Source organism: Fonticula alba (assembly GCF_000388065.1).
Source record: "Fonticula alba strain ATCC 38817 unplaced genomic scaffold supercont2.6, whole genome shotgun sequence".
In the NCBI taxonomy this organism is placed as follows: domain Eukaryota; order Rotosphaerida; family Fonticulaceae; genus Fonticula; species Fonticula alba.
Window position 1 is genome coordinate 2,313,454 of NW_009242976.1, and position 12,509 is coordinate 2,325,962.

The 12,509-nt window shown below is 71.7% G+C and overlaps 5 protein-coding genes across 6 annotated transcripts in view; 2 read left to right on the top strand and 3 right to left on the bottom strand.

The window, feature by feature from the left end:
* Window positions 1–175: 175 nt before the first annotated feature.
* On the top strand, window positions 176–2,379 carry H696_04159 (hypothetical protein; the record flags this gene model as incomplete). The annotated part of the gene is made up of 5 exons (XM_009498039.1): window positions 176–442; window positions 567–721; window positions 854–947; window positions 1,127–1,406; window positions 1,880–2,379. The coding sequence occupies 5 exons, from the start codon at window positions 176–178 to the stop codon at window positions 2,377–2,379; spliced, it is 1,296 nt and encodes a 431-aa protein (XP_009496314.1).
* Window positions 2,380–2,567: 188 nt separating this feature from the next.
* H696_04160 (hypothetical protein) lies at window positions 2,568–5,292 on the bottom strand. The gene is made up of 4 exons (XM_009498040.1): window positions 4,843–5,292; window positions 4,172–4,725; window positions 3,865–4,006; window positions 2,568–3,539 (listed from the first exon to the last, which is right to left on the bottom strand). The coding sequence occupies exons 1-4, from the start codon at window positions 5,206–5,208 to the stop codon at window positions 2,685–2,687; spliced, it is 1,917 nt and encodes a 638-aa protein (XP_009496315.1). The 5' UTR covers window positions 5,209–5,292; the 3' UTR covers window positions 2,568–2,684.
* A 779-nt stretch (window positions 5,293–6,071) lies between these two features.
* On the bottom strand, window positions 6,072–8,843 carry H696_04161 (hypothetical protein). Its single transcript, XM_009498041.1, has 4 exons — window positions 8,667–8,843; window positions 7,843–8,548; window positions 6,646–7,660; window positions 6,072–6,478 (listed from the first exon to the last, which is right to left on the bottom strand). Exons 1-4 carry the CDS (start codon window positions 8,797–8,799, stop codon window positions 6,314–6,316), a joined length of 2,019 nt encoding a protein of 672 aa, XP_009496316.1. The 5' UTR covers window positions 8,800–8,843; the 3' UTR covers window positions 6,072–6,313.
* A 1,563-nt stretch (window positions 8,844–10,406) lies between these two features.
* Window positions 10,407–11,833, top strand: H696_04162 (hypothetical protein). Its single transcript, XM_009498042.1, has 2 exons — window positions 10,407–10,515; window positions 10,900–11,833. The coding sequence occupies exons 1-2, from the start codon at window positions 10,446–10,448 to the stop codon at window positions 11,742–11,744; spliced, it is 915 nt and encodes a 304-aa protein (XP_009496317.1). The 5' UTR covers window positions 10,407–10,445; the 3' UTR covers window positions 11,745–11,833.
* Window positions 11,834–12,468: 635 nt separating this feature from the next.
* H696_04163 overlaps window positions 12,469–12,509 on the bottom strand; it is a gene marked incomplete at its 3' end in the record, with an annotated part of 2,781 nt that continues 2,740 nt past the window's right edge. For both annotated transcript variants that reach the window (XM_009498043.1, XM_009498044.1), the window contains one exon: window positions 12,469–12,507. In XM_009498043.1, coding sequence (XP_009496318.1) covers window positions 12,469–12,507 — 39 coding nt within the window. The remainder of the gene's footprint in view (window positions 12,508–12,509) is intronic.

Below are 12,509 nucleotides of genomic sequence, written 5' to 3' on the forward strand. Positions count from 1 at the left end.
CCCCGCCCCTGGCAGTGCTCTTCCCCGAGGGCGGCGGCCAGCCGGCCGACCGGGGCACCGTGCGTCGCCGCTGCCCCGGCCTGCCGGGGCTTCTTCTTCTTGCTCTTCGGCTGCTCGCCCCTCGCCCGCCCCGCTGACCGCTTCCCCGGCTCGCCCGGCCCCCCCCCCTCCCTCCATGGCGATCTGCGCCCAGATCGCCGGCATCCCCGTCATGGATGTCCAGCGCCATGACGGCCTGTGCGTGCACTACCTCGCGACGGTCCCCCCGCCGGCTGGCATGACGGTCGAGGTGGCGCTCGACTGGGAGCACCGCTGGGACGTCATGCAGCAGCACTCCGGCCAGCACCTGTTCTCGGCCACGGCCCTGGCCACCTTCGGCTGGCGCACCTACCGGTGGGACTACCGGCCGGACATCTGCTCGGTCGAGCTGGTCACCGAGTCGGTGCGTCGGCGCGCCCAGCCGCGCCGGGCCGGCCTCTTGCGTCTGCTTTTCCTTCTGTTCCCCGCCCTCGCCCCGCGCCCTCCTGCCACGTCCTCACCCACGCCCCCCTCCCCTCCCCCGGCAGGCCATCGTCACCGAGGATGTGCTGGCGCAGCTGGAGCGCGCGGTCAACGCGGCCATCGGCCGCGCTCACCCGGTGGCCGCGCGCATCCACAACCCCGAGGACGACGCCGGCCCCACCCGCGTCACCTCCAAGCAGTCCCTCTTCAATGCGTCGCTGTGAGTTTGCCCCCCTTTTTGTCGCCCCCCCCCTCCCCCCCTGCCGCCGGCTGCCTGCGCACGCACGCACGCACGCACAACCTGACAGCCATACGCCCGCTGCCCATCCGGCCGTGGCCTCCGCTGTGGTAGCGGCCCGACCCCGCCGGTTCGCATCATCGAGATCGACACGGCCGACAGCTGCACCTGCTGCGGCACCCATGTGTCCAACACCTCCGAGCTGCAGGTGCGCTTGGTGCTTTTGCCCCGAGGGTTTCCCCGTGCTTTCTTTTTTTCTTCCTTCCTCCGGCTTGCCCCGCTCCTGCCCCGCTGCCGGTCGCCGGTCGCGCGGGCCTTGCCCGGGCCGCCCCCCCCCCCCTGGCTGGCATGCGCTCACCGCCACTCGCCCGGCCTGGCGCCGCGTAGCTCTTCAAGATCCTGCCCACGGTGACCACGCGCCGGCGCAGCGGCCTCCCCACCACCACCATCAGCTTCCTGGCCGGCGGGCGCATCCTCGGCTTCATGAGCCACCTGCTGCAGGTGGACCAGGCGGTCGGGGCGCTGCTGTCCTGCTCGCGACCCGAGTACGCCCAGATGATCGAGTACAACAAGACCCGGCTGAATGACGCGCGCGCCCTGTCCAGCTCGCTGCTGTCGCACACCTGCGGCTTCCTCCACACCACCATGCGCACCTCTTCGGCGGACGGTGCGTGTGCCCGGGCCGCGGCATCCATCCTCTCCTGGCCCACTTGCCTGCCTGCCTGCTGGCTGACTGGTTGGCCCGTGCCGCCCTGCTCGACTCCCCCTGTGGCGCCGCTTCGCGCGCGCGCGCGCGTGCATTTGCCCCCTGGCTGTCCTGTGGTCTCTTTTTTGTCGTCGTATCTCTCCTTTTCCTCCCTCTTCTCATCCTTTGTTCCTTCATCTCTCTCTTCTCATCTTTTGTTCCTTCATCCCTCCCTTCTCATCCTTTGTTCCTTCATCTCTCTCTTCTCATCCTTTGTTCCTTCATCTCTCCCTTCTCATCCTTTGTTCCTTCATCTCTCTCTTCTCATCTTTTGTTCCTTCTTTCATCCTTCCTTTTCCTCTCCTCTCGTCTCCTCTCCCCCCCCCCTCCCCCATTCGGCCCCGTCTCACCCCGGCCCATCCCATGCGCCGACACGCCCACGGCGAAAAAAACAGTCACCGTGTGGCGCGCATTCGACGTGCCGATCGAGCAGCTCAAGACCATCGTCCTGAAGATCGCCCAGCTCCTGCAACAGTCGCATGCCGAGGCGCCGGCCGCACGGCCGGCGCGCCAGCTCCTGGCCGTGTCCTGTCCGGCCCCGGTCCCGGCCAAGGGCGGCAAGAAGGCCGCCGACCAGCAGCCGGCCCAGCCGCAGCAGACCCTGCCGTACCTGCTGCTGACGGTGGCCGGCGATGCGCCCGACGCCGAGGCGCTTGCCACCGCCGCCTCGGACGCCCTGGTCTCCGCGGTGCAGGGGCCCCTGCCGAACACCTGCTATCGGATCGCCGTCCCGCCGGCGGCCGGCGGCGGGGGCCGCGGGCGTGGGGCCGCGGCGGCCGCCCCGGCCGCTGCGCCGCTCGCCTCGATTTGCTGCCAGGGGACCATCGCCTCGCAGGCCGAGCTGGATCATGTCCTCCAGGCCTGGGGTGCTTCGCGACAGCTCCACCTGTGCTGATGCGCCGGCCGCAGGCCCCCTTGCATGGGGGCTCGCCCGCGCCTCGGCTGTCCTCTCCCCCGCGCCTGGCCCGGGAAAATACACGCTAGCATGGCCCTCCCCCCCCCCTCCCCTCGTCCCTTTGTCCACTTGTCCCCTCGTCCCCGGACACACGGAGTGCGCCCCGCCCCTGGGGCACCCACAGAGCATCTTTCGGCAGGCCGGCCGGCCCGGCTGCGTGTGTATCAGGGAAATGGGGGGGGGGGCGCGAATGGGCGGAAAGTGGGAGGAAGCCCCCCCGCCCGCGGGGGCGTGCACATCAACAATCACTCCCACTCGATGGTGGCCGGGGGCTTGGGGCTCACATCGACCACAACCCTCCCGACGCCCGGGACCTCGGCCAGGATGCGCCGGGACACCTCATCCACCAGGTCATGCGGCAGGTCCACCGACACGGCGTCGATGTAATCCCCGGTCGACACGGCGCGCAGGACAACCACCCCGGCGTAGCGCCGGCGCCGGCTCTGGTGGTGGTCGCTGGCGGCGCCGCCCCGGGCCATGGTCACGCCGACGGCCCGGACCGAGGGCAGCAGCACGGCGAAGGCCTGGCCGATCTGCCGGCGCAGGCTGGCCGGGCGCCGGGGGTCCGCCAGGGCCGCCTGCAGGATGGCATCCGCGCGGCGCAGGCGCGCCAGGCGCCGGCGCGTCAGCGGCGCATTCACCACCCGGATGGCCAGCCCCGGGCCGGGGAAGGGCCGGCGCCAGACCGACGCCGCCGGCAGGCCCAGGCACAGGGCCCCCAGGCCGCGGACCTCATGCTTGAACAGCAGCCGCAGCGGCTCCAGCAGCTGCAGGGCCAGCCGCTCCGGCAGGCCGCCCACATTGTGGTGGGACTTGACCGACGGCGCGCCGCCGGCGCTGAGGCCCTCCTCCTCGTCGGAGGACGAGGCCGCCGAGTCGTACTCCTGCTCGGCCGGCTGCTCCGTCTCGGTGGTCGCCTGGCCGGGGGGGAGGGGCGCGGCTGCCGAGACGCTGCTGGCCGATGGGGCCGACTCGATGACATCCGTGTAGAGGGTCCCCTGCAGGAGGTATGCCGCCTCGGGGATGAGCTTGGACTGCTGCTCGAAGGTGTCGATGAAGGTGTGGCCGATGATCATGCGCTTCTTCTCGGGCGCGATGACCTGCACGGTGGGTGGGTGCAGGCCAGGGGGGGGGGTGCATTTGCAGGGCGTGGGCAGGGGTGTCAGCAGGGGGTTGGGTATCTGCCCTCGGGTCGAAGGGAGAGGATGCCCAGGAGGGGGGTGATAGAGGGAGGAGAGGAAAAGGAGAGGCGGAGACACAGAGAGAGGCGGAGACACAGAGAAAGGCGGAGACACAGAGAGAGGCAGAGACACAGAGAGAGGCAGAGACACAGAGAGAGGCAGAGACACAGAGAGAGGCAGAGACACAAAGAGAGGCAGAGACACAAGGAGAGGCGGAGACACAGAGAGAGGCGGAGAGACGCACATTGTCCAGGGCCGACAGGAAAGTGTCGGACGCATCGACCACACGGAGCTCCGCATCACCAAGCACCGACTTCAGCAGGCACGACGCCTCGGCCACCTCGTTCTGCCGCAGGCAGCCGTGGTCCACAAGAATGGCGTGGAAGCTGGACCCCCGCCGGCGGGGCGGGGAGGAGGGAGAGAACGGAGCAAGTCAGCACACCGACCGAACAGGAGGCACCCCAGCAAAGCCCCATCCCCCGCGGCCGCATGACAGCCAGCAAAAAGGCAGCAAGGACAACAGGGACAGCGGAGCAGGGGGACACACGCACCGCGACCCGAGGGACCGCGCAACCAGCGCCGCAGCCACCGAGCTGTCCACACCGCCGGAAACCGCGCCGATGACATGCTTCTCCGGGTGGATGGCCCCGGCGATGCTGGCGGACATGAGATCGAAGAAGCGCCCCGGGGTCCAGGCATCGGCCGCCCGGCGGTCCAGCCCGCAAAGCAACTCCCCGAAATTGATGGCCAGCACCTCGGCCCGGCTGGCGGACTCCCGGTCAAAGAGCCCGGCGAAGTTGTCCACATCGAAGCCGTACGGCCGCGGGGCCGACCGGTCAGCCACATCCGGCTCCGGCACGGTCCACGGCCCGTCCAGCGCGGCCACCGGCCACAGGGCGTCCATCGGCGGAAGCTCGGCGCAGGCGAGCACCGCCGCGCGGGATGACAGCGCAACATGCGACTGGGAGCCGACCGGCTGCCAGCCGGCCGGCAGGCCAGCCGCCTGGCGCAGGTTCCCCACCAGGTCCAGGCCACGGGCCAGGGCCTCGGGCTTGCAGGGGGCCGCCGCGCGCCCGGCCAGGGCCTCCTCAAGCTGGCCGGCGAGCTGCGGGGCAGGTGCGCACGGGGCATTGGCGCGAGCGGCGGCCGATTAGAGGCGACACAGAGGGAGGGGGGGGGGGAGGGCGGAGAAGGCACAAGGGCAGGAGCAATGGCCACGCACCTGGCACGCGCCGGTGCCAAGCAGCATCACCGGCAGGCCGAGGCCCGTGATGCAGGGAAGGTCCGCGGCCAGGGTGCTGAGGGTCTCGGTCCCGGGGCCGCCGTAGATGATGACCCCCGCCGGGCGGATGTCCAGCAGGCCCTGCACCCGGGGGTCGGCCTGGTCGAAGATGTCGGCCTCCAGGATGCCGGTCGACGCGCTCCGGCGCCACAGCCCGGCATACAGCCCGGCATTGCGCACCGACCGCACAAAGCGCATCACCGGGGGGAGGGCGTCCGAGCCGACGCCGGTGCCCAGGTCAACCACCGCCAGACCGCCCACCGAGGGGAGGGGCTGGCAGGGGGCGGCGCTCGATTCCTGCGGCATGCTGTACGTTGGGGAGGGGGAGGGGGGGATGTAGGCTCCGTGGAGGGGAAGAGGAGGGCAGGGGATTGGGGGGGGGGGGGGGGGGGGGAGAGAGAGAGGAGGGGGGGCAGGGAGCTTTGGATGTTTTCGGATCGCGGGGGGAAGCCTCCCGACCCGCGGCGGCGGGCCCTTTTATAGCGCGCGCGCGCGCGGGCCGGGGCGCGGCGGCGGCGGCGGCGCATGGTTCGACGAGAGGCCTGCCCACCCTGCCTTGGCACGACTACCGTCCGTTCCTTGGCCGGGGAGGGGCGGACAGAGGCCCCCCACCCGACCAGGCATCAAACACCATAGACTCTTGAGCCTCATGGAGATCGGGCCGGGGCTGGCGCCAAAACACCGGCGGAGGCGCGACCGAGGCGGCCCCCCAGCCATCCAACGGAGGCGGGGCGCGCGACGGCATTGGACTGCACGGCCCCGCCGCCGTCCGACCCCGCACCCCCCAGCCAACGGCGGGCATGCGGACCCGCCCGACCAGCGCCCAGCCCGTGGCAGACACCGACCGGCGGGCACCCCGACCGCGGGCGCCTCGGTCACGTGTGTGGATCGTGTGACTGGGGCTGACGGAGGGCGTTCGGCTGGCGGTGTGAGGTGCGTGCGTGTGTGTGTGTGTGTGTGTGTGTGTGTGTGTGTGTGTATTGCTGCGGCCAGGGGCACCGGCGCCCTCCTCCTCTGGAGAGGGGATTGTGTGCGGCCTCCTCTTTCCTCGCGCACTGTGCCCGGCCCTCTGTCAGGGGGGCAGGAGCCCCGGGAGGAGGGACGAGGGGGGGGGAGACGCACTAGACGTGCGCCCGCACACGCGCAGAGAGAGAGAGAGAGAGAGAGAGAGAGAGAGAGAGAGAGAAGGCCGCGGGCGCAGGGTGTGCCACCCCCGCGTCCATACTTTGGGGCATGCGCAACCGGAAGGGAAAACAACCCTCGAGCACTTGGGCGACGGCCTCCAGCGGAAAAAAGAAACTGCCCGAGGAGGGGGGGCGCGCGTTCCCGAGGGCAGGGAAGAGGAGGGGAGGGGGATGGGGCGGAGGAAGGAATGGCCGGAGGGGGGCACGGGTGGCAAGCGTGCGCACACCTACACGCGGAAGAGGGAGAACCCGCCGACGCGCAGGTCGGTCAGACCGCAGCACGAGCAGGTGACCGTCTCCCCGGGGTGCGGTGGGGTGGCCGGCGCGCGGTCAGTGGTCGGCCGGCGGCCGATCTCATACTCCAGGACCGACAGGAGGTCCGTGACCAGGGGCTGCCATTGGGCCGGCCGCAGAGAAGGCGACCGGGGGACGGGGGCCAAAGACCGGGGCGGTGTGGTCAGCGGGAGGCGCGAAACGGCACAGGGGGGGGGGGAGGGAGGGAGACAGCAAAAAAAGGGGAGGGGCCCGGAACCATGGCCCGGACGGCAGGGCGGCGCACCAGCTTGACCACCACATCCGACGAGGGGATGTCCACCTTGGGCCGGGCGCCGGTCGAGGAGGAGGCGCCGGCGGCGGCGGCGGAGGAGGAGGGCAGGTCCACGTCGCTGCCCTCCAGGTCGATGGACAGCGAGGGCGAGGCATTCACCTCCAGGATCCACGGGTGGTCGTTCTCGTCGAACATGATGTCGAACCCGAGGAGCTCATAGCACCGGCGCTTGGACCCGGCCCCGTCGGCACTGTTGAGCGACGTGAGCCAGCACCAGGGGTCCGAGGCGGCGGCGGCGGCGGCGGCGGCGGCGGCGGCGGTGGCCGGCCCCTCGCCGGCGGGCGCCTGGCTCGGGGCATCCGGCGTCGGGTGCAGGGCCATGGCGTTCTGGATGGCGTAATCGCCGGCCCGGCGCAGGGACCGCAGGATGAGGCTCTGCACGCTGTGCCACTGCTGGTCGGTGATCAGGCCGGGCGCCTGGCCGGGGCTGGTCGGCGAGCCCCCGGCCGCGGGGGCGCCAGAGGCGCGGGTGGGCTCGGCCCGCCGGGGGGCCGGCTTGGCCGCCGCGCCGGCCGGCCGCAACGACAGCAGCGGGCACTTCGGGCAGCCGGGGGTCAGGGCCCGGGTGCCGATCGGCAGGATGCCCTCCTCGGCCCCGAGGGCGCGGTTGACGCTCTCGAGCGCGTGCAAGTCCACCAGCCCATTGGTCTCCAGCACGGTGGCAATGTCGTCCCCCTCGTTGGCCATACTCCGGCAGTTGATGACCTCCTGCCGGGCGCGGCTGGAGTTGGACAGGTGCGTGGCCAGCGAGGGGCCGTCGTCGGCCACCGACACGTACACCGTGTCGGAGTACCCGTGCAGGGCCACCGGGTTGGGGGTGCCCTCGTCGGCCGGGGCATCGCCGATGCGCGGCTTCTCGTACAGCCGCGTGCAGAAGCGCGCCAGCCCGTCGCTGTAGATCCACACCCGGGTCTCGAAGTCCTGGCGCCCGGAGTCATGGCTGCCGACCTCGGCAATGAGGACGTACCTGGGGGGGGGGGGGGCCGGGGGCGGTCAGCCAACGGGGCGGCAGTCACCCAGGTGGACGCGGGGATGTCAGTCAGGGGCGAAAAGAGCGGGGAAGAAAGGCCCCCGCCGCACGGGGGCCAAGAGAGACACTCGCCCGGCGGCGCGGAGGCCGGGGCAGGGGGGGGGGGGGGGCACACGCACACGCGCAGGTCGAACTTCACCCCGGACACCAGGCGCGGGTTGGACAGGTACCGCTGGACCACCAGCTGGCGGCGCTTCTCCCGCCCGGCCCACATGGCCAGCGACATGATGGACGGCGGGAGGAGGGTCTCGTCGGCCTCCTGGCCGGCGTCCCGGTCGACGGTCCCGCGCTGGGCCTTGAGCAGGGTGATGGCCGCGCCGCCGCAGCCGTCCGGCGGCTTGGCGATGTAGGCATCGGAGAAGGACCCGGCGGCCGGGGCCCCGGGCGACTCGGCATCCTCCGGCCCGGTGACATAGTGCAGGTGCCGGCTCAGGGCGGCCGCATCACGCGGCAGGCAGAAGGTCGTCGGCTGCAGCGCCACCGACAGCGGCCGCGAGGAGAGGCTGAAGCGCTCGGCCGTGGACAGATCCCCGGCCGACAGGCGCCCGGCCGCCAGCAGCAGGTCGATCTCGATGTTCTCGCACCATGTGAAGTAGTCGGCCATGGTGGTCTTGTTGGCCAGGAATTGCAGCGAGGCGAAGCGGTTGGCGAAGCCGCCGACCCCGGGGCCGCGCCCGGCCGACTGCCGCGTCGGCGGGCCCAGGTGCGGCCGCTCGAAGCGCCATACCACCGCCGCGTCGGCCAGCGTGGCCTCCTGGAACCCGGCGGCAATCTCGCCGCCGTTCATGAGCGGCTGCTCGGGGACGCTGGCCGTGGACCAGAGGTCTGCGCGAGCGGCGGCGCGGATCCGCGCGGCGGCCGCGAGGCAGACGCATGGGTCAGAGGGGCACTCGACACATAAAATTGGCAGGGGGGGGGGGCGGGGGGCAGGGGACCGACGCACCGGAAAGATAGTCGCTGATGACGCGCTTGTAGGTGGTATGCGTGTTCGGGGTGCAGTGCATCACGAAGCGAGCCGGGGGGTGGCCCTCGGCGCCCTGCTCCGAAGAGGGGGTGCTGCCGGATGGGGGGGACATCGCGCGGGCGGCGGGGCGGCACAGGGGCTCGGAGGAGGGACGAGGAGAGGGGGGGGGGGGGGGGGGGGGGAGCGGGCAGGGCGAGCGCACAGCGGGATCGTCCTGGCGCCCTCTCACGCGCGTCCTCTTTCTTTCTCTCTATCAAGGACAAAACTCGGGTGCCGGCGTGTGTCTGCTCACCCTCTGTCTCGCTTTCGTCTTCCTTCACGCCTCGCTCTCGCTCTCCTCGTGGCCGCTCTCCTCGCGCTGGCCCGGGCCCGGGCCCTCTCCAGGCCCGGGCCGATCTCGCCGATGGCCGATGCGCGCGCACGCACACCCGGCCGCCGGGCGGCGCGGCGCTCGCGGTGCGCACTCTTCTACGGGGGGGGGCGGAGGGGGGCGGGGCGGGGCGGGCGCAGCGGAGGGAAGCAGTGGAGGGGCGCACGAATCCCAGCAAGGGCGGGGGGAGAAGGGGGTGTGCATGCGACCGGCGCGCCGATCCGCCCCGGACACACCGGCCCTTAGATCTCCCGCACGGCAGCCTGGTCATCACGCCCGGGGGCGCGCGCGCGCGCGTATGTAATACGACGATCGGCCAGGGGGAGGGGGCAGCGGGCGCGCATGCCTGCCAGGGGGGGGGATCAGCGCGCGCCCCGGAACGGGAGTGGGCAGCCGCGACAAACATTAATCGCGCGGCCGGTGCATGCGCCGCCGCTGGCGCCGGGGCCGTCTGGTGCCGGTGCACAACGGCCGCGCCCCTTGGGGCCCCCGGCGCGGCCGGATCCTTGGCCACCCCCCCTGGCGCGGAGGCGCTCGCCCGGTGCCGGCCCTCGGCGCGCGCGCGCGCGCGCGCCCCTGGTCACAGACCAACCGTGTGTCCGGTGACGCATGCCTCGCAGGCCTCAGGCGCGGGGCGGCCGGGCTCCGGCCGCAGAGGGGCCGAGCTCCCTGCGGTGGGGCTCGCCGACCCGCGGCGGTTCGCCTTGCCGGGGCCGAGGCCGGGCGTGGCGGGCGGACGAGCGCCTGGGGCCCTCGCCCCTCCCCGGGCGTGCCCGGGGAAGGCCGACCGGCGCGAATGTGTGTGTGTGCGTGCGCGCCGGCGCCGGTCCCGGCTTCGCGCGGCGAGTTGGCAGCCGGGCCACATTCCACCGGCAGTCTCCGGGGCAGCCGGGGCCATTCCTGCCGGAGCCGCGGGCGTGTGTGTGTGGGTGTGTGTGTGAGCCTACGTGCGTGCGTGCGTGCGTGCGTGCGTGCGTGCGTGCGTGCGTGCGTGCGCGCGTCCCCGGGCGCCGCGCAACGCCGGCATTCATCCCTCGTCCCCCCGGCCGGCCGGCCCCTCTCTTCCGGGCGCCGGCCGGGGCGCGCCGTCCGACTTGCCCGAGGCAGCCTCGCCCCGCACAGGTGCCAACGTGCCATCCCAAAACCATGGTCTCAGACCGCCGGGCGTTCTGAGGCGATGCATGTCTCAAGGTGGAGACGGGCGGATCTGCGGCGCGCGGCCGGGATCACGCCCCGGCCCGGGTCACACGGCGGGGCCTCGCGCCGGCACCTGGTCCGAGGGCATATACTCTTCGGGGGCCGGGCCCGTGGGTGCGCAGCCGCCCGCGGCATCCCAGCCAGCTCCCCCCCCCCCCCTCCCTCCCCCTGCTCGCATCCCTCTGTTGACCATGTTCTCCTCACGCTCCTCCCACATCCTGGCATCCCTCGGGCGCCGGGCCTACGCCGCCGAGGCCGCTGGTGCGTGTCCCCCGCTTTGGCCTCCGGCCCCTCGCCCCTGCCTCGGATCCCCCTGACGCCGGGGGCCGATGTGGCCGGCCGCGATCTGGCCTCTTCATGCGCCCACCCATGCCTGTGCTTGCATGTGCACACACATTAAGACAAACTCACACACGCACGCACGCACACACACACGCACACGCGCACGCACGCACACGCGCACGCACGCACACACACGCACGCACGCACGCACACGCGCACGCACGCACACACACGCACGCACGCACGCACGCACGCACACGCACGCACACGCACGCACGCACGCACGCACACACACAAACACAAACACAAACACAAACACACACACACACACACAAACACAAACACACACAAACACACACACAGTCTCTCTCACCGCCCCCCGGCAGACCCGGGTCTTCTGGAAGGCGGTCTCCACCCGGCCGCTGGACCCCACCTGGGTCAGCACCAAGGCCAAGGTCCCGGCGCACTTCCCCGAGGGGACCCCCAAGTTTGGGGTCTTCCTCGACGCCCGGCCCCTGCGCACGCACCTGAAGCAGCTGTTCGAGGTGCCGTGCCCCCTGCTGGCGGAGCTGATCGCCGCCGAGTGGTCCAGCCAGCGCGAGCACCTGAAGCCGCTGGCCCTGCCGCTGACGTCGCTCATCAGCCGGGCCCTGGACGGGCCGCTGTATGAGCAGCGCGACACCGAGTCCATCATCGATGGCCTGGTGGCGTACCTCCACTCGGACACCCTCTGCTTCCCGGAGCCCTACCCGGCCGGGCTGGTGGAGCGCCAGAACCGCGAGTGGACCCCCATCCGCCGGTGGGTGGAGGCCGAGTACGGGGTGACCCTGCGCTGCGCCTCCGAGCGGGAGTTCGATGTCACCCAGTCGCCGGAGACCGTGGCCAAGCTGTCGGCCTTCCTGCGGGAGCTGCACCCCTGGCAGCTGGTGGCCTTCGAGGAGGCGGTCATCTCCTCCAAGTCCTTCATCCTGCCGCTGGCCCTCCTCCGGCGGCACATCACCCTGGACCAGGCGGCCGATGCCTCGCGCCTGGAGACCCTCTACCAGGTGGGCCGCTGGGGGCAGGTGGAGGACACCCACGATGTGGATCACTATGACATCCGCACGCGCCTGGGCGCCGCGCTGCTCATGCATCGCGCTGTCACCGGCCTGCACCACGAGCAGGCGCTCCTGCGCGCGGCCGAAAAGGCTGCCACCCCCTCCGAGTAGGTTGCCCCGGCCGGGCCACAGGCGCCGGCCCTCGCTCGCCCCCTTTCTCGATCCTCCCTCCCCGCTTGCGATGCCTCGCCCCCCCCCCCCCGCCCTCCGAAGATATGGCGCCACACCAAGGTGCTCAATGTACAATCCATAGACTGAGAAGGGGACGCATGCTTGTGCGGGTGCGGGTGCGTGACGCGCGCTCGGTCGCGTGCTTTCTATTTGTCTTTTCTGCCCACGCGGGCGGCGGCAGCGAGGGGAATGACGCCGGGAAGGGGGTGCCCGGGGGGGACATATAGACCATGCTCAGCGGCGCTTGTTGCCCCCCTTGCGGGCCGATGACCCGGTCGATGGCCCAGGGACCACGGCGTGGCCGGTGTCCTTCAGGTGCTTGAACATCTGATTGCGGGTGGGGAAGGACCGCCGGCACTTCTGGCACTGCAGGCGGGCCGGTCCGTGCGGGGGAGGGAGGCGCGCGCGCGTGTGTGCACGCGAGAGAGAGGAAGAGAGAGAGAGAGAGAGAGAGAGAGAGAGAGAGAGACACGAGTGGGTCAGCATACGAAGGGGGTGGGGAAGGAGATCGCGCAGGGAGTGCCACGTACCAGGAACTCCTCCCCGTCGGTGGCTGCCGCCGCCTGGGCAGAGGCCTTGCCGGCACCGGCGGCGGCGGCGACTGGCTTCTTGCTGTTGGGGGGGGCTGTGGCCGGAGCCGAGGCAACCTTCTTCTTGGCCTTGCCTATGTTGGCGCGCATGGCCGGGTGTGGATGGGGCGGCGGG